The 26,667-nt window shown below is 42.7% G+C and overlaps 2 protein-coding genes across 5 annotated transcripts in view; both read left to right on the plus strand.

Annotated features, from left to right (window-relative positions):
• The window catches only part of LOC307047188 (uncharacterized protein), a gene marked incomplete at its 3' end in the record, with an annotated part of 80,385 nt that extends 80,278 nt beyond the window's left edge, over positions 1-107 (plus strand). For 2 of the 3 annotated variants that reach the window (XM_079693960.1, XM_079693962.1), the window contains exon 3: positions 1-107. In XM_079693960.1, coding sequence (XP_079550086.1) covers positions 1-71 — 71 coding nt within the window. The other variant, XM_079693961.1, reaches the window with a different exon arrangement.
• On the plus strand, positions 108-26,667 carry ttk (ttk protein kinase). 2 transcript variants are annotated; one of them, XM_079693958.1, is made up of 26 exons: positions 108-240; positions 759-843; positions 940-1,162; positions 3,239-3,345; positions 3,437-3,580; positions 3,689-3,803; positions 3,895-3,976; positions 4,088-4,197; positions 4,391-4,451; positions 4,566-4,671; positions 5,162-5,384; positions 7,678-7,784; positions 7,980-8,123; positions 8,213-8,379; positions 8,570-8,709; positions 10,232-10,358; positions 10,993-11,085; positions 11,184-11,341; positions 11,923-12,074; positions 12,180-12,304; positions 12,927-13,001; positions 13,099-13,275; positions 26,042-26,077; positions 26,184-26,271; positions 26,358-26,440; positions 26,517-26,667. In XM_079693958.1, exons 2-26 carry the CDS (start codon positions 759-761, stop codon positions 26,583-26,585), a joined length of 2,997 nt encoding a protein of 998 aa, XP_079550084.1. In that variant the 5' UTR covers positions 108-240; the 3' UTR covers positions 26,586-26,667. The 2 variants fall into 2 exon arrangements, with proteins under 2 accessions (XP_079550084.1, XP_079550085.1); XM_079693959.1 differs by lacking the exon at positions 26,042-26,077.

The raw sequence follows: 26,667 nt of genomic DNA on the forward strand, positions 1-26,667 counted from the left end.
TCTCTTGTCCACACTCCAGTCCAGTTGGTGGCGGTAATGCACCTACAAGTTGGTTTGCCAACCGCCAATAAACAACAAAGAAGAAGAAGACTGTAGCGCTGCGTCACCACGAACTAACCAATCATCACCCAGCTAGGACGGAAGCGGTGAATTTGAAAACTGGCAGTTGAAGGCGAGGTTTTTATTTTTGCTCTAAGTGAAACGTGACTACTGACCTATGCTATTGACAGCATAAACACGGTAAGACGCTTTGAAATATATTTATTTACCATTAACAATGATGCAAATGTATGTGTGTAACTTTGTGTGTGCCATAGCAGAACCTATTTGCTAAACCCGGCGATCGTTAACAACAGCGTTAACAACATGTTATAGCATGCTAGCTACCTGAGCTAACTTTCTTGTAAAAGACGAAAGAGTGTATTATTTTTCTACTGGAAATACAATGTCCAATAATCTTTTTTCAATATACAATTGTATTACTACTTCTTGCTTGCAAGCACACTTACATGGGTGTAAATATAAGAAAGCTAATAAAGAGATGCACGAAACGGTAGGTATGTCATTGTGTTAACGTAACAATTGCATTTTTTGAGTTGTCTTACCGTTATTTGTTCGCAAATAATTTTTATAGCCATGTGTATCACTTTGGCACATCGTCATTCAAAGTACGACATAATTAAGTCATCATTATTTTCAACGGCGTTTGGTGTGTATCGCATATGGGCTAATGTTATGGATCTACCCCTCATGTTCAGATGGAAGAGGAGCACACAGACAGAAAGCAGCAGCTTGCCATGCTATATCAAAGGATCAACAAAATAAAAAATGAACTCGATGAAGGTAATGCTCAGCAGTCCGGTCTCTGTGGGAGCCATTTACATCATTATCCATGTGTCCATAGTTCAAAAAGTCATCATCACCTTCTGTTTTTTGCAGATAACACAGACAATATTAACCAGGTTATTGGCTCTAACTCACCTGAATCATGCCGCTCATATTTGCTGGTCCTAGAGAAGAAAGGAGACCCTCACATGAATCGTAACCACCTCACCAGACTTATTGACTTTTATACCAGAGTATTCTCCAATATGCCCCTGGGAAAACACTGTGAGAATGAGAGCTATGCCAGGATGTTGGTCAGATTTGCAGAACTAAAAGCGTGAGTCACCAAGTTATTATTTTTATATCAAAGCCTGGGGCTGCAGGATTTGGGAAAAGACAATGAATTGCAAATCCGGCTCTGTTGTGTTTTAAACTGCTTAGAGATGTTCCACCCCTTAAAGAGCCTGTGACACGATTTTCCCCCTTCATCCAAACCCATCAATTTGAATAAATATTGTCCCATTGAAAACCGTTACTGAACTGATTTTGGATATTTGTACTTTGATAACCATTAATCTGCCCTTCAATGTTGACCATTTCCTGGATCTTCTCGGGGATTCTTCAAGTCCCGCCAAATTATGGGTGACGTCAATGCGGGCACAGCGCTCCAGCTGCACCGTTCAGGATCCCAGCATCTGCATGTAAACGCACGATGGCGCACACAGCAGCAAGCTCAGACAGCGATGACAGTTTAATTTTGAACGTGTCTGAGAGCTCATATGAGGCTGAAGGATCGGTTTATTTTGTATCTGTTAGAAGTTTAGGAATTAGGTGCGTCAATATGGGCGATCATACTGTCATGTAGCCAGTGGTGGACTGGTATAAAAAATCAGCCCGGGACTCTCGACCGGCCCACTTCGGTACCACTAGTAAATTGTCAACGGGGGGAGTGGGGGATGTGCTAGTGACTTATCCGACCGGCCCACTTCGGTACCGGCCCATCGGGACCTCTGTGTCGCCTGTCAGCGCAATTTACATGATGCCGTTTAGACAATATAATAATAAAGGGCGGTGCCGGCTGTCAGCGAACCGATCCGGCCTTTCTGCGCGACTATCACTCAAATGCGGGACATAGTCTCAATGTGTGGGACGCGGTACAAATAATAAAAATGCTGTGTGTGCATTCCCGCACAGTGCGGGACACCTGGTCACCCTACACACACAGTTCTGCCCCTCACACACATACGCTTCAAATCAAGTTGCATAAATGCTTGAGCTACGTTTTTATTATAATTACTGTGAAATCTGCCTATTATGTTTTCGTCATTATTACAACAAACACACACTTGCAACTGATAACACTGGCAATGATTTTAGATGTATTAGACTATTAAAAAAAGAAATCATGCTTCAAATAAGTGGGGTTACGGCGTACCCCCGCGTCCAACGCCCACTACACCATTGACTGCAACTACAAAAAGCTAAGGTTTGTTTTCTCCTCAGGAAATGCAGACCGGCTCAAACAAAAGATTTTTAAATCATCATCCTCACGATCATTTAATGTATCATATGTTCGCCGAATTGACATGAAAGCACTAATAAATGTAGTTTCATCCACTTGAGTTTACAAAAATAATCGATTTGTTTTTATATCACATCCGACGGGAGGAAATTCAGCAGCTCTCACTACCGATTTTTAATCCTAATTTAATCATCATCTTCACCACGATCATTTATGTTTATGTTCGCCGAATTGACATGAAAGCACTGACAAATATGAATATACCTTCGTCAACTTCATTAAAACGTTATTAACGTGCCTAAACTCAGTAATTCACCATTTCTACGCATGACAACACACTTTGTCCGTGTTTGGCTCTCTCGCCGCACAGTGAAGCGTTCCCGCATTGACGTCACTTCCGGCTTCCCCCAAAACCTCAAAATGAGTCGAAGGAATTTTCCTGCGATGTTCGAAATTATTGATATTTATCGGAACGGTATCGCTTTTTCTTTTTTAAACTGACGGTTCGAGATTACTAGTAGCCCACTATTTCATTGCACAACAGTTGTTGGGGTCGTGTCACAGGCTCTTTAACCTATCACTGCAATGTTTTGGAACACTAACTGATAGAAACGCAAGTGTTACATAGTGATGTCACTAGATATCTCTGCCGCTCCACAATACTTAATACAAGTGTTTCTTAACACACATTTTGCCTTTAACAAAAGTTCTACATCATGTGATTTAAATATTGCACTGGACCATTTTGCCATTTAGATCAAATGTCATTAATCGTGAAACTAATCAAAGACTTTTGTCCTCTTTCTTCTTTAAGTCTTTGGTTTTCATTAAATAGAATAAAGAGCAGTAGGATAAGCGTTTAATGTGTTGGTCCTCTTTTCCTTTTTTTAGAATTCAGGAGGTGAATGAGGCTGAAGCTAACTTCAACTTGGCACGATCTCACTGCCCAAACTTTGCATTTGTTCACATTGCACATGCACAGTTTGAACATTCTCAAGGTAGGGCTGTATGACCTTCAAGTACATATAACCACACACTAATGGCGTGTTTATATGGCGTATTTCAGTGTCTGCTGTATCATGTTCCCAGGCAACACAAAGAGAGGCATTTACATATTGCAGAATGCTCTTCAACTGGCAGCCAAACCGAAGGAACTGCTGGAGGCTGCGTTGAAAAGCATGCAGTCAGGCAAAACACAACTCTACTGTTCAGAGTACAAGGAAAATCTACCATGTGAGTGTTAATTCATGATATCTCTTTAGTAGAAAGCTGTTACAATACAGTATTATCATATCATAATTTATTGCTTGATTTCACATTTTGCTGTTTTCTTTCTGCCAGTGTCGTCCAGCAGTAATGTACACAGTGCGGTCCAAAAAGGCTCAGTATTCCAGAAAGTGTGCAGAACATCAGACGGCACAGGCGATTTACAGCTCTCCAGCATTTTTGGTTCAGGGTAAGAACAATTTGACATTACTTCTAACATTTAATTAGCCCTCTGTTTGGTTGAGGGAGTATGGCACATCATGTTGATACTCGCTGTGCAGGACAGAGCAACACTGTGGATCCTCAGATGAGCAGCTGTCAGGATGGAGATCTGGATCTCATCGCAAGAGAGCAGTTGACATGGTGAGAGTTTCCTTTCATCCCACTTTACCAGGCTTTTTATTTTTCAAATATTGCATGAAATGAATGACCAAATAGTCCTTAAAGTTTTGTTGATTTATTTTTCTTTCACAGCTTGGGAGAGTTCCCGTGGTACCTTCCTCTATCCAAGAAAAAGATGATGACTCCATCGATGAAAGGCCCTTAAGGAAAACGGATTCATCAATCTACTCCAGTTTGTCCAGGTAATTCTTTATAACAGCATTTATTTCCAAAATTAATATGATTTTTTTCTTTTTAAATCAAACGATTTGCAATACATTGAACCCAAGATGCATTTTTGTGTTCATAAAGCATACTTTTTTTTAAAGCATGTGTTATAATGAATTTCAACTGTTGTATGTGTTATAAATTTAACTTGTCTTAATTTCGTTTTAGGCAAGCATGGATTTCATCATCAATGAAAAATGCATACGATGGAGACAGTTTATTCTTTAAAGTGAGTATAAATGAGCTCCAGTAGGTTTGATCAAGAAATGTCAGAATTGAAGGTATACAGCCTGACTCAAAGACAGAAGTGTAATATATCTCTCCTGTGTTGCTGTGTTCTTAGCCACCAGCTGTCAGCCCGGAGCAGACCTGGGAGGAGCAGGTAGCCGTGGACTCCACCACCACACTGCTTCACACGCACAGCACCAGGGACACCTCCAGAATGGATGGTACTTTAAAACCTTAATAATGTGACGTAATGGATACTAAATGTCCTGCAGCTTACAGAGTGGAGCAGTGATTACGCATTTTGGTAGGGTAACCAGAAAGTTAGCATCGCAAGGGCTACCTCATCTAAAAGCAATGAGAGTCATACTATCCTGAGAATTTGGGGATATTACTGAAAATAAGATCTGTGGCAAACACACATTTATAATACTTACTAATTTTGTGTGTCACAAGACACTTATATAATAGTTGAAGCGTAGATGTTTCTCCAGAAGTCAATAGCTAATATTAGGTTATAAACAAACTACATCACGCATGACTTTAGGCATCTCCGCTAAGCTAAAGGTGGCTAATTTTTGTGGCAATGGCATTTCTCGTCCCCGGATTTAAGAAATCATTCCTGCACCACTCTTGATAGTCCAGTATAACTTGTAGAGCTCTATGAATATTGGGCATTGAGTTTTTTAATGACATTGAGTTTTTCCCTGCCAGATGTTACCTTCAACTTTGACCAGGTGGTCAATACCAACTCTCCTGAGTCGTGTTGGGCATTTCTGACGAACCTGGAGAAGAGAGGCAACCCTCACACAGATATCATCTTGCTCAATAAGCTCAACAACTGTTACTCTAAAGTCTTTTCCCACATGCCAATAAGAAAGTTCAGCAAAAACGCCTGTTATGCCAGGATACTGGTCAGATATGCAGAACTCAAGGGGTGAGTGTGGATCAAAATACTATATTTACATTAAAGACATGGGTCTTTAAGGTGCTGATAAAAAAATATTAAGATTGCGAGCATTTTCTTAGCAATATCCTTTTCATTGTGTTATCATATTTACAGATACATTTTTTTTTTTTTTTAAACTGGAAAATGAGCCGGGGTTTTTACACTTAAAGGTGGGTTAGGTAATTCACTTAAGAAACACTTTTTGTTATATTCCATGGAATGCTGTTAACATCCCGATAGCAATGAATAAATGAAATGCTTTGACAATAAATATATTCAAATATTTCGTCTGTGGAAGCCGTGGCGCTATAAAAAGCAAGTCCAATTATCTGCCACGGCAGATAATTGGATGGCCTACCTGCTTGTCAGCCTTCCATCTCGTGCACAAACTTATCTCGTGCCCTCATTGGTCATGTGCGCGCTCGTGTGTGTTGGAGGAGGGGCTCTGTAAGGAAGTCTAAAGGAAAGGGCAGATTTTTTTTCCAGTTGTGTACTTTTAAATTCTAGCACACTCCAGCTGGTTTCTCCGTTCTTACCTGCCCTACCTTTAAGGTTTCCTTGTTTTAAAGTCAATGGGTTTTGGGTAAAATACCTGAAATAAGGGCTGTGGTTACCACAAGCTTAGGAAATGTGCACTTTCCTTCCAATGTGAAAACATGTCAGTTAATACAATACTTGGGGATTTTACATGACTTAAAGTCTTGTTAACTACTCACTAAATTATACTCAGGGTTCCCGCGGGATCTTAAAAAGTCTTGAATATGACCAAAAAAATAAGAAAGGTCTTAAATATGATTTAGAAGGTTTTAAAAATGATCGGATTTGAAAGGTACTTCTGTGTTGCGATAGCGTCTAAATGTGTTTCGGGGGAAATATCCGGGCTGCAAAGTAACCAGTACGGTAATAGCCTTTCAGTTCCCCCCAACAATTTGTATTGAATTAAATCAACATGGAACCAGTAATCACTAACTTTGTTTCCCCCGGCCCCTTATCGGAGAACACCCAGCTAGTAACCAAGCAACCAAGCTTCAGCTAGCGGCAGTCAGAAACTCATGTATCTTCGAATCTACTTACAAATGAATATGGGGAAGTTTAAGTTCAACCGTATTTGGTTGGAAAACATCTCATTTAGTGCTTGGTTGAAACCAGTGGAGGGAACGTGTTTGAAGCCCGCTGCACCTTTTGCAAAATAAATTAGCGTTTGTTTTGCTAATGCAGCATTAGCTAGTGACTTTGAAAACATCCATTTATTGAACTTTAAAACAAATAATAATTTGAACAGTATCTTTTTAACTGTTGATTACCCTGAATGTATAATTCAACTGAAAAACCAATACAAAAATTAATTAAATAAATGATACATTTAAATAAATAATATCAAAATTATAAATACCAATAAATAAGATCAACAAATATTTGAGCGCACTTCCACAAGCTACTTAACAAATATGATAAATAAATTAGACTAAAATTAATTAGATCAAATATGTTCTAGTGCACTGTCACAACCTAGCAAAGCTAAATAATCGTTTTTTTCGATTATGTTGTTTTCGTAATTGTGGCAGGCCAAAATCGTAATTGCGATTAAAATACGATTAATTGCACAGCCCTAACACACACACTCAAGCACACACAGACACACATACAGGCACACTTTTTGTCTAACACGCTAACAAAGTTCTGTACTGTTATGCTGTTATGTTCAGTCATTGTTCTTATATTGAACATGAATACATTTACTTTGTAAGTAATTATGGGACGTATTTCTTCTTTTATAGCAATTTTCCTTCATACTTTATTGCCGTGAAATAGTTCTGCAGGAACCCTGTATACTAAAGAGGTTTTTAAGGGACAACAGGGCGATTCTAAACTCTGGGTTGGTTTACAAAAATACACCCCCTCGGCAGCTCTTATTTAAGACACAATGTAAGATTTCTGCAAACTTCTATTTTTTATCCTTCACATACTGTATACCCAATGTGGAATTGGGTCATATAAATGGAGAGAACCCCCCCCAAAAAATAGTATTGAATTTATGCCAAGCCTGAGGCCTTTTTTGGTGTTGGTGATACAGTCAATACTTTAATAACAATTCATCTTAGATTAAATGTTAACATACTTCATGAGCCCTATGTGAGCTGTGTGAAAAGGCTGTTTTTGCTCTGAAAGATAAAATCAGTTCATAAAGTCAACAAAGGGTATTGTTGGCTAAATGAATTGTAACATCAGAGCTATGTCAGGTTTTTAATTGTGACTCAATTTCTCTCTTTTTCTTTTGAAGGATTGAAGACCCTGAAGAAGCTCACGATCATTTCATAGTTGCAAGATCCAACTGTAAAGGCTTTGCCTTCGTCCACGTAGCACATGCTCAGTTTGAGCTTTCGAAAGGTACATATTTTCTCTTCTTTTATTTATTTTAGTTTCCAGAAATCTGAAACATAGAATTGACCAAAACAAACCAAAAGTACTTATACTTACCGTTGTAACTACATTTTCCATGGAACACATTCAGGTTTCCTTTGTGTAGCATACACTTAGTGTCAAATTTGTGAAATTACAAATGTCTTTCTCCTTGCTTTTTAGGTAATGTGATCAAGGCCACTTCAATTCTGCACAAAGCCCAGGCGTTAAACGCCAGGCCAGCAGAGCTGCTGGAGGGGGCCGTACGTAACCTGAAAGCTGGAGAGAAACTGCTCATGCCCAACAGAGAGGAGGAACATTCCACAGGTAGGGACTCACTGAGGAGCATCGAAAGAATTAAAGCACTCAGTTGGACTTGGTTTGTCACTAATTCTGACTGTTTTTTTTCCTTGTAGATTTGCAAGTAGGTGCAAGTGTGTTTTCTTTTGGGAGAAACCCGGAGCCTTATCTTCCTGCTCGGGTCCCTGTGAGCCGCTCAGTGGAACAGCCCAAAGCTGCCAGCAGGGAGCCTCTATCGGAGTTGAAGATTCCAACATCCCTCAGCCGACACATTTCCCCAGAGGTCCGAGGACATTCTTTATCATCTGCTATTTCTGTGCAAATCTTTCATAAAATATACACTTGTGCAGAAACATCTTAAATAAATCCTTTTGGTACGCTGTTGTGAGCTTGCTGGTAGATTTAGGCATGATTTATCCTTTTACCCTTGTTTGTCACTTGATCACAATCTTTCCAAATGATTTCCATCCTAGGATAAACAAACAACACCTCCGGACCCCAGACCTATTCCACGTGTTGTTGAGTCTCTCCCCACTCCATCCTTCCATCTACCGTCCAGACCGAACCGACAGACAGTCTGTCAGACTCCAAACAGAAACCCCTCTGCTAACAGGTATCAGTGATGCAAATTAGTCGCTTTTCGGCGCCTCCCGCTTTTTTAACGCTGATTTGGGTGACTTGTGTAATTCGTGGAGAACCGAAGAGTTTTCGTTTTGGGGGGGGTTCCGTCCGTCCGTCCGACTGACGGACGGACAACTTCTCACTTCAAAAAAGAAGAAGAAATCTAGATCGCAAAATAATTAAACAAGCGAGTGCCTGTTTTTCCTGGCCAAGGACAGGTTCATTGAACACAACACGAGCGTAACGGTACGTCTACACTACAGGCATCAAAAAATGCTTTCAACGCTTCGCCCATTCACTTGAATGGGGTGACGTAGAAGATTTTTAATCTTCGCCGAACTGCATTGTGGGGAGCATGGCATGGCTTTGCAAGCATCACGAGCATCTATCGGCATCAAAAGTTGAACAATGTTCAACTTTTGAGGCTCGATGCTTGGCATCAAATCCGTTTATGCAAATCCCGGTGCAAGCGCTAGCCAATCAAACCGCGTGCAAGCTGGGAGAGCCAGACCGCAGTTCATTTCCTCATATTCCAAACGAGATATTACGGTAGCAAATCACCCGGTTCTTTACGACCGGAACTATTTACCGGGATACAAACCGGAGGAACCAGGCATGGAGGGAGGTGGCAGAGACAGTGGGTGAAACTGATAGTTTTTTCGCCTGTTTGGAGAGTTTATATCCAGTTTACTTCGTTTTAACATTGCTATTGCTTTGTATTTCGGGGGCGGGAGATTCATGTGATTGGTTGCTCGCAAAAAATCGCCAAGCTTCAGACACGCCCAGCTTCAAGATTTTTTCATGCCTGTAGTGTAGACGGGCCGTAACGTGTCTTCACGATAGGTCTTCACGTGGTTATGTCTCGTCTGGAAGGTGTAACGGAGAGCATCGGAACGCTGCTCCAGCTCTTCAAATATTGCAGTACCCATAAGGAGCCGTACACATGCCGCAGTGTTTGCGAGGCTGTGTCTTTAGTTGTAAGCACAGTGGCGATCTCTTGTTATTAGCATCTGGTTAGCTAGCTATGCTAACGAATTTAAAGAGCTTTTCTACAACCAGGTGGAAGAGAGCTCTCTCCTGAGAGGCTCAAATAACCTCAGCTCAGTGAGGTTAAGGCACACCTTGATATGATCATTATAGTTATTAATGAGACATTAGAGACTCAATTATTAACAGGTATAAAATACTATATGACAGTAACAAAAAAAAGTTGTTAAAAATAACAAGAATAGAGTTTGAAAGGGGAGTGATTTGTAAAATATCCCAAAAGAAAAATCTGTAGTTGTCAGATGGTATATTATGCTGTTTTTTTCCTGCTTCGAATAGTTCTCTCGTTTTTCACCATACCTGTGTTTGCATCACTGAGGTATATTCTTCACTTGGGTTTCTGCTGTTCTGAAACAGAATCAGTTGCAATTACTTTGCCTAAAATTCATATTTTTGTTACTTTATGTGCTGCTTTTAGCATTATTAAAACAGCCCAGCCTCACCCTCTCAATCTCTCTTCCCCTCAGCTTCATCACTCCTGTTGTGAAGAGAGTTGCTGAAATGCCTTCCTCTGCATTGGCAGCGCACAGAGTTGCACCCCCTCAGCAGCCGTGCGCACCGCTGAGCCATGCATCAGGCTTCCAGACCCCACAGGTACAACATGCTCCTGCCTTACCTTAGCTGTTATCTAGAAATTCAATCTGGGACGTGTGTCCTCCAAGTTTTCCCTGACACAAAACATTTGTCATTACTGATTAGTACACGTGTCTGTTTCCTTACTTCAGCATCAGCTGCCAAACCCTTTTAAACTGCATCTCATCATTAATATTCTATAATTACAAACACAACACTGTATATATATATAAGGTTTCATTTTCACTTTAACTCCGTATGTTTCATGGTTAGATCAATATTTACTTTTACTGTAATTGAACATTTTATTTTAACGTCGTCTATTGTTTATAACATATGTTTTTTTATTATATCTTTTTGTATTTGATTATTTATACATTTAATTATAAAATTCTGCAACTGTCATTAAACTTTAATTTTCCACGGGATAAATAAAGTATTATGATGTTTCAGTTACAGCTAGGACAATTAAACTAAACTTTAAACCGTATGATAAGATAAAACCTAGGTAATCTGTGACCTGCATCAATGATAAATAAAATGATGAGGCAGACAGGAAATGCATTGTGTATCTGGATATCTAGAATGAGATTTCTCTGTTATGAAATTACTAACATAAGTAATAAATTAATAATTGTGTTTTTCTGAATTCTAGGCTTCTCTCTCTGCGTTGTCGAATGAAACCATCACCATTAAGGGCAAACAGTACCTTATTCTCAAGATGATAGGACGTGGCGGGTCCAGCAAGGTAATGGATACGTAGACAACTCATATTGTGATCCAGGATTCCGACACTTTGCCTGTGATGATGTTTTACTATAATTATTTTTTTTATTTTTATTTTAGGTTTACCAGGTCCTGGATAAAAAAAATCAGCTATTTGCCATAAAATACGTCGACCTGGAAGAAGCTGACGCTCAGACGGTAGAGAGCTACAAAAATGAAATTCAGCATCTGAACCACCTGCAGCTGTACAGCGATCAAATTATCAAGCTCTACGACTAGTGAGTATATGGAGGGTTCATATGTAACTCATTTAACCTCAAGGCTAGGTTGTTAACATGTATTAATTTTTATTTGCAAATTGAACCCATATGTCAGTGATTTTGTTTTTATTCTCATGAAAAGGAGCTAGCCATGCATTAAACAATTGGGATCAAAAGATACAATCAAGGATCATTTGAATAACCACTAAAATGAATAGTTACTATTGTTGATTTAAAGGAATTCAAAAAACAAAACATTTACATTATATTTTTGGCCAATATAATTTATACTAACCATTCAGATATGACGATTAAGTATTTGAGATTCTTGATGTTTGTTTTTGGTTACGTTAAAAGAGCTTGAAAGGTTATGAATTTACTTCCACCCTGTCCTCTCAGAACAAAGTACAGTATATATGCGCAACACAGCTTTGTTCTTATTAGATGAAAAATGTACATCTTTCTTTGTGATAAGTTTGGGTGTTTCAGCCGTTAAGACACATTTTAAACAGAAAATTAAACTCCATAACAGCCCTTGAAGTCTACAGGTAATTTAGATTTCTGTTACAAAAACCATGCTGTTGTCTTTGTGTTTCCAGTGAAATAACAGACAGCTACATCTACATGCTGATGGAGTGTGGGAACTTGGATCTGAACACTTGGCTGAGGAACCACAAAACTGTGAATCCAGTGGACAGGAAGTTCTACTGGAAGAACATGCTGGAGGCCGTCCACGCCGTCCACAGCCAAGGTGCTCTTTCTCTTTCTCATTGTTCCATCATCCTATCCCAGTGTTGTTTATTAAAAGGCACACTCTTCATTTCTAACCATTCCAAATGTCCTCTGTGTCCTGCAGGAATCATCCACAGTGACTTAAAGCCAGCAAACTTTGTTCTTGTGAACGGTTCGGTGAAGTTGATTGACTTTGGCATCGCAAGCGCAATCCAACCAGACGTGACGAGCATTATGAAGGATTCACAGGTTAGATTTATTTCATACACTAAATGAACACATTCAGATTTGTAATGTAAATTGTGCGTTCTTTACAAAAAAAAAATGAAACCCAAGTTTAAATCTAGTTAAAGTGTATTAAGAGCCAGATATTCTTTAGAAGCTGCAAACAGGTGAGCAGGCAAAAGGGAAAAACATGCACAACTAATACATGACAAATAATAATATATTATATACTGCTGTACCCAATTCCTTTTTGATGCTTTGAATTAAGCTTATAATGTTTTTTTATTGTCATATTCTATTCCTCTAACAAAATTGACCAGATTAAATTGTTTATTTCTATTTATGCACATTTGATTTATGAGGATAACTCAAGTAGAACTTTTGTCAACGTGGTGATATAAATGATTTTATGGTGCTGTCTGATTTCTGCTTCGACACACAGGTCAGCGGGCTGTCTTTGTGTCCGCCGAGCGAGAGTGTAATTTTTGGCTTAAAACACAATGAATAAACATGCAATAAAAAGAGAAACTGTGCAGCATTCAAATGTTCGTTTATGTTTTAATTGTATTCTGACGGCTGTTTTAGATCTACAGTTCAGATGGAAATGCCTCTACTTATGTAACACTTAGTTTTTTATTAAACCCAGGTTGGAACGTTGAACTACATGCCCCCTGAAGCCATCAAAGACACTTCGTCCCAGCCAGGACAATCACGATCTAAGGTACTGTCACCAAGTCACTTCAACAACCATGATCGAATAATTCATAATTTCAGCACAGTGGTGAAAGCAATTTTGTTTTTGTTTATTTATCCTAAAGATCTGTACAAAAGGTGACGTGTGGTCGCTGGGATGTATCCTGTACTGCATGACGTACGGGAAGACTCCCTTCCAGAGCATCACTAATCAGATCGCCAAGCTGCACGCCATCATCGACACCTCCCACCCTATAGAATTTGCTGACATCTCGGAGAAAGATCTGCTGGATGTGTTGAAGGTGAGAGACCACGACTAAACTTATTGTGATGTGAACACAAATATATAGGGTACATTTCACAAGTTTGGCAGTATTTAGCGTTCTTATGGGATACTTTAAATTACCGTAATTTTCGGACTATAAGCCGCGCCTTTTTTCCCATTTTTCGACGCTGCGGCTTATATAACGGTGCGGCTAATCTATGGATTTTTACAGCTAACGGCCACTAGGGGACCTCCTAAATCTATGGATTTTACAGGTTACAGTCCACCAACTTTAACTCTATGGGCTCTATGGCCGTTCCGCGGACCCCCAACTTTAAGCGGCGGGTTCCAGCAGGAAAAGCTGGAGGCCGGGAAAGAGTGAGACAGGTAGCGCGCAAAAGTAAAAGTGGAAGCGAGAGTGGTACGAGAGACAGAACGAGAGCAAGACAGACAGACATTACGAGAGCGAGACAGTTTGTCCCCGTACCACTGGTTGAAAACCACTGCTGCAGATCACTGCCGGTACGTGCGCTGGGAGCGCACCGTTTAAGTTTGAAAGTTGAAAAATTTGTGTGTCTGAAACGCTATGTGATACAGTACAGTTTACACAGCACATGTTCTGTAGCTACTATTGCACTAAATGGTAACACTTTAATACGTTATGCAAATATGCAACTTGTTTGTTGAAATGTTAATAAATGGGAGCTTCCTCAAACAGCCATCTCTTTCCCGACAATCCCCTCTGTGCACGAACCCTTACATATGGTAATTAAACATTAAAACACCTGCGGCTTATAGTCCAGTGCGGCTTATATATGTACACATCATGAGATTTTTTTTGTTCAAGGTGAAAATGCAATGAGCACCCAAACACTTTTACAGCACAATTATCATCCCTTTGAAATAGGAGATTGAGATGAGGGGCAGTGCATAAAGAGGAGAGAGAGAGAGGGAGAGAGAGAGACAACGATGGAGAGGCAGATGCTGAGAGAAGAGATTGGGAGGAGAGACTGAGCAGTAAACCCTCGGCAGGTTAAACTAGAAGAGAGTAACAGAATGGGAAGTCAGCAATATGTGCAGTAGGTGAACTGAATTGGTACTTGTAGCCAGGGTGGAAGGAAGGATGGATGGGCAGTGATCTTTGAGGTCAGCAGTTGCAGTCCCCTCTCTTGCTGCCTGGAAACCTGGCATAAAGGGATGACATTGGACACATTCAGTAAATTACATAAATATGCTGCCTGTTGTTCCTTGTGATGTGATTTTACAAATACAGTGTAGCATTATTCATTAAAATTCATTAAAAACATTAATCATATTTCATCAAAAAATCATAGTTCATGTTTACAGCCATATAAAATTGTAATAGTTAAAATCAGTATATTTACCATATCAGTGTGAACTGTGTGCTTGCTTCTGGCTGGTGAGAAGTCCGATGTCTGGGTGTAGCCTAGTGGTTGCCAGTCTCAAAGTTTGATGCAAATGTTCATCTGAGAGTCTGTTCCTCGTTGGATTTTTTATTTGCTTCATGCGGGAAAACGTCTGCTCGCAGGTGTAGGTGCTGCCAAAAACGGTACACATCTTCAGAGCATGTTGTTTAATGTTTGGGTAAGTGCCCTCTGGTAGCTCAGCATAGAAATCAAGGAGGTGGTCAGGCTTGAATGCGTCTTTAAGGACATCACAATTCTGCAGCTCGGCTAGTTCAAACTGAAGAGAGGGAAGTGCGTCGTCAATGTCAGCAGCAAAGGGGTTCTGGAACAGACTTATGTCTTTGTTGTTGACATGAAGCTCGCGGAAGCGCATCTCCAGGGCATCTTTGCACTTCGCGACTGGGAAAGGGGCGGCTGGTTTCTCGGCGCAGTAGCTTTGGGTGGCAGGGAGATGTGTGAAGTCCAGCTTTTGGACCTGTCGCACAAGGAGCTGCAGTTTGACCTCGAATGCTTTTATGTGGGAATACATGTCGCTGATGAGATTCCCTTTGCCTTGGAGCTGTAGGTTGAGGTGGTTCAACAGTTCAGTCACATCAGTTAAAAACGCGAGGTCCCATTTCCACTCCGGGTCGGTCAGCTCCCGTACCGTTTCACCTTTAGACTGGAGGAAGGTGTTGATTTCGGGCAGCAGGTCGTAGACACGGCGCAATACTTTGTCTCGACTTAACCACCGGATTTCGGTGTAGTACAGCACATCCTGGTGAGCAGACCCCAGCTCGGAGAGAAAGGCCTGGAACTGCCTGTGTTTCAGCCCATTTTTTTTTTTTCAACCACCTTCATCACAGACGCCCACTTCAAAACTTTGCAGCACAGCGCTTGCTGGTGAATCAGGCAGTGGACTTGAATCGGTGGGGCGAGACCTCGTTCCTCGAACTCGCCGTTCAAGCGCCCTACTAGACCCCTCGTAGATCCGACCATGCTAGGCGCACCATCTGTAGTGACACTGGCAAAATTAGCCCATTGCAGACCAAGTTCGCCCATTGTTTTGCACACTTCGACAAAAAGGTCTTCTCCAGTTGTTGTGCCTTTTAGGCTTCTCAGTGATGCCAGCTCCTCTGACACTTCAAAACGTGTGTTGACTCCACGAATAAAAATCAACAGTTGTGCCGTGTCCTGTACGTCATTACTTTCATCCATGGCTAAAGCAAAACACTTGAATTCTGCGGCTCTCTCTCTCAGTTGGTCAAACACGTTTCCCCCCATCTCCTCAATTCGTCTCGTCATCGTTTGTGCTGAGAGACTCACCCCACGGAAGGCATCTGTCTTCTCGGGACACACCTCCTCGGCCACAGCCAGCATCATGGCCTTCCCGAATTCTCCGTCTGTGAACGGCTTGCCGTGGGTAGCCAGTAGGTTAGCTACTTTGTAGCTAGCTCGGACAGCAGCCAGGTTGACCCGGGATTGACGAAGGAAGGCATCCTGTTGAACAGCTAGTCCGCCTTTCAGACGCCGAACCTTATCATCTCTCGCTAGCCCGCTCAAGCTAGCATACTCTCTGTGCCGGGTTTCGTGATGGCGGCGAAGGTTGAATTCTTTAAACACGGCCACATTTTCTTTACATATAATACAAATGGCACGGTCCTTCCATGGAACAAAAAAATAATCCTTGGTCCATTGTTCTTTAAAAACCCGACACTCTCTGTCAATTTTCCTCACTTTACTGCACGCCATTACACTGCTGTTCAACTGTAGCATAATATTTTCTGCGCATGACTTCGATCAGCTTGTAAGGTGGCGGAAATTCGGTCATAAACATACGTCATATAAATAATACAGACACACATATTAAATTATATAAAATATAAATGGTTAATAAAAAAATATTTTAGTGTTAAAAAAACAAGATGCAAATGTAACAGATGTCAACCAGAACGTTACATAACGTTGCTTTTAAAGCGTGATAGAGGCGCTGGCGATCTGATTGACAGTTCCACTGTTTGGCTCATGGCCACTACCAGAGCCGCTCTGGCCACTACATACTGACGGCCTCGAGTTCTAATCTCAGGTGACGGAATGAACAGCGATTACCGCCCTCGTTTGGAGAGTCATGTTATTATTTCACAAAACAAGTTGGACAACTAAAATAAAATATTTTAAAAAATATTTTATAATTTTTTTAATTTTTTTTTTTTTTTAAGAGAGAGCGAGCGAGCGCGAGAGAGAGCGAGCGCGAGAGAGAGCGAGCGCGAGAGAGAGCGAGAGAGCGAGCGAGAGAGCGAGAGAGAGAGCGAGAGAGCGAGCGAGAGAGCGAGAGAGAGAGCGAGCGAGAGAGCGAGAGAGAGAGCGAGCGAGAGAGCGAGAGAGAGAGCGAGAGAGCGAGAGAGAGAGCGAGCGAGAGAGCGAGAGAGAGAGCGAGAGAGCGAGAGCGAGAGAGAGAGCGAGAGAGAGCGAGAGAGAGAGAGAGCGAGAGAGCGAGAGAGAGAGCGAGAGAGAGAGAGAGCGAGAGAGAGAGCGAGAGCGAGCGAGAGCGAGAGAGAGAGCGAGCGAGCGAGCGAGAGAGCGAGAGAGCGAGAGAGCGAGCGAGCGCGAGCGAGAGAGAGAGCGAGCGAGCGCGAGCGAGAGAGAGAGCGAGCGAGCGCGAGCGAGAGAGAGAGCGAGCGAGAGAGCGAGAGAGCGAGAGAGCGAGCGAGAGCGAGCGAGAGCGAGAGCGAGCGAGAGCGAGCGAGCGCGAGAGCGAGCGAGAGAGAGAGCGAGAGCGAGCGAGAGCGAGAGCGAGCGAGAGCGAGCGAGCGCGAGCGAGAGAGAGAGCGAGCGAGAGAGCGAGCGAGCGCGAGCGAGCGCGAGCGAGAGAGAGAGCGAGCGAGCGCGAGCGAGAGAGAGAGAGAGCGAGCGAGAGAGCGAGCGAGCGCGAGCGAGAGAGAGAGCGAGCGAGCGCGAGCGAGAGAGAGAGCGAGCGAGAGAGCGAGCGAGCGCGAGCGAGCGCGAGCGAGAGAGAGAGCGAGCGAGCGCGAGCGAGAGAGAGAGCGAGCGAGAGAGCGAGCGAGAGAGAGAGAGAGCGAGCGAGAGAGAGAGCGAGCGAGAGCGAGAGCGAGAGAGAGAGCGAGAGAGAGAGCGAGCGCGAGAGCGAGCGCGAGAGAGAGAGCGAGAGAGAGCGAGAGAGAGCGAGCGCGAGAGAGCGAGAGAGAGCGAGAGAGCGCGAGAGCGAGCGCGAGAGAGCGCGAGAGAGCGCGAGAGAGCGAGCGAGCGAGCGCGAGAGAGAGCGAGAGAGCGAGAGAGCGAGCGAGCGCGAGAGAGCGAGAGAGCGAGCGAGCGCGAGAGAGAGCGAGAGAGCGAGAAAGAGCGAGCGAGAGAGAGCAAGAGAGCGAGAGAGAGAGAGAGCGAGAAAGAAATCTCAGCACCTGCAGCTATGCCCGCTGTGAGGGACCGGTGAGCGGAGCAAAACACACCTTTAGACCTAACACAAGAATATTCGATTAATCGTTCCCATCCCTATCTGATATATAAACAAATTCCGTCTCAAACAATGGCATCGACATCAGTGCTGGAATTTATTTATTTTTACATTTGAAGATCTAATTGAATCATAGTTATGGAGAACCATTAAATCCTTAGATGTTAATTTGCCTGTATAAACGTTTGCATAATATTTCACCTCTTAAAACACTTATGTACATTACAAGAAATGTGATGTGATTTATTATGACGGTTCATATTTAAATCACATTACAAGAAATGTGATGTGATTTATTATGACGGTTCATATTTAAATAAAGCTCCAGCATACAATAAGACAAAACTCTGTTTTACAGACTGCAGTATGTTACAGGTTTTTACTAAAATATTGATGCATGTGAAGCTGACCGTTGAGCGGCCCGACCAAGCAAGGAGGCAGAGGCAGAACGTCCAAAATACAACCCGGTGTGGGCATTTATTAGTCACGGGCACAGGACACACCCTCAATCTTGCTTTTCCCGTGAGCACAGTCACCAGCCACAAGGATCTCACACACACTTCCTGTCCACTGACAGGGAAAACAGAGCCTAAATACACCAGTGTTTCCCATACATTGATTTATTTGTGGTGGGCAGCCACAATTAAATATCGTCCGCCACAAATGGATCTCATAAAAAAAAAAGAAAATTATTATTATTAATATTAGGGCTGCCCCCGACCAAAGATTTTCCTGGTCGACCACTGGTCGTCAGGTAAGGCCACTGGTCGACCACTGATCGACCAGTGGCGCGAATGAAAGCCCACGCAGAGACAAACCGCCTTTTTCGCACAACCGGCAAGTAATTCAATTATGATTCTGAATGTGTTGGAAAAATATACACGGAGACTGTCTTAACATTTTGTTAATTTATTTCAACACAACACACCATATAAAAACATCACACAACTTATGAACTTTTAAAACCAACACAATAACTTTATAAAACCAAAAAAAACAGTCTTCTGTTAAAAAACAAAATTTAAACAATATTTTTCGTTTCTTTTAAACATGTAAAATAAATATAAATTATATAAACAAACAAATAAATAAATATAGGCTCAAGCCAACTTAAATATTTAAATATCAGTGCAAAAGTAAACAGGCCTACGGAGAAGTATTCTCAACATGAAAATAAAACTTTCAGTTTTTTCCTGAGGTCGGAATGCAAACAAAAATTATAAATATACCGCAAAACTTAACTTAAACACTTCAGTTGAACGAACGAAAACTATAAACTACAAAACTGGTGTTACATTAGGCTAGGCCACTACCTGACTTTCAGGGTTTCCCTCCGATCTTAGTCTTCTGATATTATGAGACAAGAACACGAGTTTGTCTGTGTTGTCCGGGAGAAGTGAGCTCCGTGTCTTGCTCACAATGAAGCCGGCTTTGGAAAATATGCGCTCCGATGGCGTGGATGTGGAAGGGATGGAGTGGATGCGCTTAGCTGCTCTGGCAAGCTTGGGATAGCGTTCCTCATTCATTTTCCACCAAATCAGTGGTCCCTTGTCAACCTTGGTTCGGTCCTCCAAGTATGTCTTCATTTCATTTTTCTCTTCTTCCGTCTGTTGATCTTCATCAAAGGCCATCAGCATTGATATGTCCTGCTGCTTTTCCCTTTGCCTCTTTGGTGTGGGCTCACTTTCCTCTGCGCCGCTGCTGTCCTCTCTCTGAGCAGTAGCTTCTTCTGCTGGAGATAAACTCTCAGCCAGATCCGACAGCGTTGTGTATGCATCTTCCCGTTTCTCTGCACCGAGGTATGACAAGCTCTTGAACCGTGGGTCAAGGACTGCAGCTTGAATATATATGCTGCCCTCCAGACTCCTTGTGAGCTCCCACCTTTTGTCGATTTCCTCTGTGATTTTTTTTCTTAACTGCCTTCACGGTCGTGCTGTCATCATCACGACTCAACAAGTGGCGCCTCTTCATGTTGATGAGCATCGGCAGCGTAGCAGACAGAGATGCGTTTATATCTTGTGAGAGCAGCTCGGTGAGGGGGATCATGGGCCTCAGCACGGAGACAATGTCCTCCGCTGTCCTCCATTGGGCAGTTGTGAGATCCAGATCTCGGTCAGACCGGTGGGTGGTCCCGGGTTCTGAAAGCACAGCTGTAACCGGATATCTCTGTTCCAGAAGACGCTCCAGCATCGAATAAGTGGAGTTCCATCGTGTGGAAACATCTTGTATCAGTTTGTGTTCAGCCACATTCTGTTGCTTCTGTTTCAAAGTGAGAGCTGCTGTTGCCTTGGCACTTTTTTTGAAGTGTCCCACAAGGCGTCTGGCAGCAGCAATCACTCGGCAGATGGGATCTAATTCAACAGCCGCGTTTATGCCCAACTGCAAGGTGTGCCCCGCACAACGAATTCCCTGGACATTACCCCAGGACGGGTTTTGAGATAGCTGTTTAGCGCACAACACCATATTAGCGGCATTGTCGTGTACCACGGCGACCCTCTTTTCTGGCGGAATCCCGAACTCCTCCATCACTTCGCTGAGTCGCTCTGCTATGTTGGCAGCTGTGTGGCTCACCTCCAGCACTTTAGTCTCCAACACGAATGACTGTAATTGCCATTTTTGGGAAATAAAGTGTGCCGTCACAGTCATGTAACCATCCATTTGGTTGGAGGTCCATGTGTCAGTAGTGAAGCTGACTGCTGTGCAGGCTTTAAGTTTCTCCAAAAGTACCTGTTTGGTCGTGTTATATTTGTTTTTAATGGCGTGCATTACGGTGTCACGTTTGGGTACAGTGTAACCCGGTTCGATGAATTTCATCATCTGTTTGAACCCTTCCCCCTCGACAATGTTTACAGGTCTCATGTCCAGTGCCACAAAATCTGCAATTTTGTCTGTGATGTCTCTCTTCCTTTTCTCAGAAAGAGGGGGCTTCAAAACGAGTGTTGTCTGTGAGAGTTTCAATGGTGGCTGCGAAGATGAAGTTGAGGTAGATGCGGTGGCCCTATCAACGTATAGTGGATGAGCCTATTGAGAGAAATGCACATTAATTTAAGTTTACACTAAGCCTAATAGCCCATAATATGACAATACATTTTATCTAACAGGCTTTTTATTAAGGCTAGAGCCGCAGAGCGTCCATCTTTTAATGGCTTGAACGGTACTTACATGTTTCAGGTGATAAGTCATGTTTGTAGTTGATGAATGATAGGAGAATATTTGCTTGCAAAGTTTGCATATCACCTTCTTCGGGTTGTCTGTTACTTTTTCGAAATGCTCCCAAGCTCTTGATTTTACGCCTGACATGGTTAAAACTATCAGCTTATCTGACGTGAAAACAAGTGACTGACTGTCACCTCCTGTTTCCGTGTTTGTTTGTTTTGTTTTTTTCGGCGACCAACGACCAATTAAATCATGACCGACCAAAGACTCTTTGGCCGACTAACCTTTGGTCGACTAATCGCGGGGCAGCCCTAATTAATATATATATATATATTTATTTTTTTTGGTGGTCTAATGGATAGTGAGGTGGGCTGATGATCGGAAGGTTGCGAGTTCAAATCCTGCCTGGAACACCACTACTAGTGTGCCCTTGAGCAAGGCACTTAGCCCTCGGTTACTCCAGGGAGAATGTCCCTGTAATTGTAAGTCACTTTGGAATAAGGCGTCTGCTAAATGCCTAAATTGTAAATTATATTTGCGGTGCCCCCACAAAATAGAATCAAATTCTGTGGGAAACACTGTACACACACACTAATCAATCAACAAGACACAGGTGAGGGGGGAGGAGACAACACAGGGCACCAGGTGAACACAATCAGGAGCAACAGACAAAACGGGAGAGGAACACTTCCAAACTAAACCACATGTGCAATATTACAAGGCCCGAAGCCATCAGTCCACAGTGACAAAGTTTCCTTTGTCAAAATGCATATTTAGCTATAGAGTGGTGCAGGAATGAGTCCTCAACCCATAAATTAGTTAGCGGTTAATACAAGCTAAGCTAATTTTAGATTTAGACGAGTATAATGGCACATTTCCACTGCAGCGCGGAGCTCGCTTTAAGCATGCCGAGCCGTGCCGTGCCCGTTTTTGGTTGCGTTTCCACTTAGCGTAGTACCGGCTAGCGGGTACTATTTCACAGTTTTTATGGCCCCATAAAATCGAGGTTCTTTCCGGGCCAACAACCAGGCTGAGTCGGGCTGAGTATGCTAAACTACAGAGAGAATTGCTGGCAAGGGGGCTACAACTACAACAAGATTAACATATTTGACCGTGATTTAATTGTAATACACATTTCAAAAATGATGCCGAAGTAACAACATACCGGTTAGTAAAAATCATGAATTAATGCTTTGACAAGTCTGCAGAAAGACGGCAGGCGAAAAACCTTTTTAAAATGCGTGTTGTCTAAATGGAGATCGGCTAAGCTAACGCAGTATATGCTTCGACCGTCCACACTCACAACAACGGCCTATACAGACATAAATAAACCAGCGGCTGTATTCGCTATGACACAGACAGTCTGTGGTTTGTACTTGTTTAACTTTTTTCTAGTTTCTGAACAGATATGAGGAGCTGTGGGCTTGAGTGCTAACAGCTAACGGCTGATGTTGTTTTTCTGGGGTTCTCATTGAAGAGGACGTCACGGCTTCGCCTACACTGCGTTAAACTACAGATACTACCCCAGTTCCTAAACTGTAATGGAAATGCGCCATAAAGTGAGCCAGTCCTAACAAGGCCTAACGAGGCCTAGCCATACCGAGCGAGGCCCTGTAGTGGAAATGCGCCATAAGAGACAACAGTAAATATCCCATTGGTCAAAGTATGAAGCTCCTGTGTCATGAAAACAGGTGAGTAAATATGCCTACAGTATTTCCCACAGATCTGAAATATACTTCGGGAGGGTGACGTGACGTGACGTGCCTGTGTGACGCGCCGTGACGTGCCTGTGTGACGCGCACCAACATTAACCTTTCTGCTGGTCGCGTGTTAGCAGAACTTTCACGCGATGGCAAAGCGAACAGGTACAGGCAGGGCCGGACCAAGACAATAAGTCAGGCTGGAAATTATACACCCAATATTTTTTTTGGGCCATTTTGCTGGATTTATTTGTCAATATTTACAGCGTTGCTGCCCATAGTGATAGCCCTATAGTTTAAATCTACTACCCACAAATAAACATATGGACATGGGTTCTATTTAAAAAATATATGGTAAATGTATTTAGGAACCTGACCATGTGATTTTAAGTGGGGTGGACCTCAAATCCTCTAGGGGTTAAATGCATCAATCTGGTTCATTTTGAGGGGAAAATAAAGAGACTAGATCTATGGAAACACCCATATGAAACATAACTGTATACATTTCAATAATCATAAAATCATAAGAACATGGCCATAACCAATAACATACAATATCCAATATGAAAAAACACTGAAACTTGTTTATTTATTTATTTTTGGTTCATTTATAGTTGTGAGTGTGTCTGGGCTCCTAAACCAGCCTCTCCTGTCTCCCTCCTTTCCCCCCTCTTCCCCTGCTCCTCTTTGAGGCAGCAGCAAAGACTAGTTTTTAGCTCTCAACAAGTTTTAAAAGTGTATCTTACCTTTTTTCATCTACTTTTTTTTATTTTTATTCATGCATATTTTTACTAATCACTACCCCCTCAAATGGAAATATGTGTTTACATAAATGGTGACCAAACCGTTTCAGACCCACTGAGAACTTACACTAATGGCGCTTTTTCCACTGCAGGACCTAACACGGCGTAGTACGGAATGGTTAGGCCTTGGTAGGCAAGGCTCACTTTATGCTGCGTGTCCATTACAGTTTAGTTACTGGGGTAGTAACTATAGTAACGCAGTGTAGGCACTAGGCGGGGCGATCGGCTCTTCGGCGGGCGGAGCAACCCTGCATAAAACTGCCGTGACGTCATCTTCAATGCGAACCAATAAACCAAAACATCAGCTGTTAGCACTCAGAGGTCACAGCTCCTCATATCTGTTCAGAAACTAGACAAAAGTTAAACAAGTACAAACCACAGACTCTCTTACCTCATTTACACCAACGGTGTTTCAGGGCCGGTTCGGAGCTGGAGCTTGAAAAGCACCGGGTTTTCCTCTTCACACCCCAGCGGAGCAGCCTCTTAGCTCCGGAATCCGGTTCAACAGGGGTGGGATCAACTACTGAACAACAACAAGAAGCCGGCGTTTTATCCAGTTTGTACACAACGATGGAGAAACTTAACAAGCAGCAGCGGTCCACTGAAGAGACCAGCTACCTACTGGGAATCTGGTCTTCCGAAGAGGTACAGAGGAAGCTGGAGCACAATCGGCCATTGTTGTTGTTGTCTGTGTGAGCTGTGATGGGTTTCCGCGCGGTTTGGCTTATGAAGCAGGCATGCAAACGGTTACGTCATGACGCAAACGATGACGCAATGACGTAGCACCAGTCGGACTCTGGGCAGTGTGAAATGAGCCGGAGCTAAACCGAAGAACTGGTTCTGAACCTGAAAAGCTCTAGCACGGAGCTTGAGCCGGAGTTGCGTTGGTGTGAATGAGGTATCTGTGTCATGGCGAATACAGTCGCTGGCTTATTTATGTCTGTAAGACGTTGTTGTGAGTTTGGGCGGAGCATATACAACGTTAGCTTAGCCTGATCGATCCGATCTCCATTCAGAAAAACACGCATTTTAAAAGGTTTTTCGTCTGCCGTCTTTGAAACGTGTATTACAATTAAATCACGGTTAAATATGTTCATTTTGTTGTAGTTGTAGCCCCCTTGCAAGCGATTCTTTCTGACCAATCAGCAGCCGAGAGTGTTTCCCTCACTAGTTTAGCATATTCAGCCCGGTTGTTGGCCCGGTAAGAACCTCGATTTTGGAGGGCCAGAAAAAAGTTGGAAAAGTAGCCCTGAGCCTGAACAACCCCTGGTGGAAAAGCAAGAAAAAGCTTAAACCGTCCTGCAGTGGAAAAGCCCCATAAGTTAACTATCTAAACACTCAAAGTCCTTAACCTCACCTGAGCTCTAGTTATCCCAAGCTTGAATGACACACAGAGACCAATCAAGGGCTTTGATTTATGATCTTTATGACAGTGTCCATGTCTGCCTGCCACATAATGTAGACAGCCAGTCACCCTGTGTGAGGCAGACCCACATTTGCGCAGCGTTGCGTTCACAATACATACAAAAAAAAAAATCCTCAGGCCACTTAACAGGCCAGGCCATCGGGAAACCCACTGATCCTCCCGATGGCCAGTCCGGGCCTGGGTACAGGAGGCTAGAGTGAGGGATCATTGTCCACTAGTTCAGTGCTTCTCAAAGTGTGGTCCGTGAGCGCCCCCTAGTGGTCCGTGAGTATATTGGTACAATTTCACATTTTAAATAAATAAATTTAAGTTTTCCGCACTCTCGCGGGAATATCTCCGCAATGGAATGAGCTTAAGTTTCACTTTCGATTGCATGATATGGCCCAGCGCAACACCTTCATCACACATGTTGGCACTTGTTTGTACAATTTTCAGGCGATTTGTAATCTGTTCTAGAAAAACGATGTGTTTTTGAATATCTTTGGAGTTAGGCGGTCCGTGAATGTTTTTTTTATTGGTTAAGTGGTCCTTGGGATGAAAAAGTTTGAGAAACAGTGCACTAGTTAATCGATCGCAGATGGCGTAAAAATACCTAAATGGGTCGCAAAATATACTTTGGCGGCCGTTAATATACCTGGGCGGCCCACCCAAGTTAAGTCTGTGTGGGAAACCCTGGCCTACATGATGTCATCACGCTGATTCATCATGTGGTGTTAATATGTGGAGATTATCCTGCTGAACAAAATGTGTAAGTTTCACAAACGTGTTTAACTCTGAGCTTGCTTACTGTAATATTCTGAAATCCAATGAAGAAATCCCATTTGCTTTTTGTCGAGGAAGAACTTGCGATGCTCCTGTCCTGGTCCGCCGACGAAAGTACGCTATCATTGCACCGCTCTCTGAATACATCAAATTAACACGGTGGCTAACTTGACAGTTGTGTTGAGTTGGTAAATTACAAATAAGCTGTTTTTATCTGCAGAGCTGCTTGGTACGAAACCCCAGAGAGAGGATTTCTTTAAAAGAGCTGCTGGATCATCCGTACCTACAGCATTCATCTGCAGAAAGAGGTACACACACACGGACCACACACACACATCATTGCCTACGTTGCTTTTCCCCATGTGACTCTGACCTGTGCTCTCTCCTGTTTCAGGTCCAAGTAACAGAGATCTGCAGAAGATCCTAACAGACCTCGCCGCCCTCCAGTCTCCAGGCAGCATCATCCGAGCAGCTAATGTAAGAATTGCCTACAAGAACTTAATTTCTATCCCGGAGTTCCTTTAAATACTAATTCTGCTTTCTGCTTTAACAGAATCTGGCCAAAATGTGCAACAGTGGCAGGAAGTTGGATGTTGCAGAGTGTGCAAAGTCATCAACCTAACTATCGTTGAAAATGTGATGTGGATGGAAGTTACTATATTTTATTTTTGTTAAACTAATAAAGTATGCACACTGCGCAGTCA

This window comes from Notothenia rossii, assembly GCF_949606895.1.
Source record: "Notothenia rossii genome assembly, chromosome: 7".
Taxonomy (NCBI): domain Eukaryota; kingdom Metazoa; phylum Chordata; class Actinopteri; order Perciformes; family Nototheniidae; genus Notothenia; species Notothenia rossii.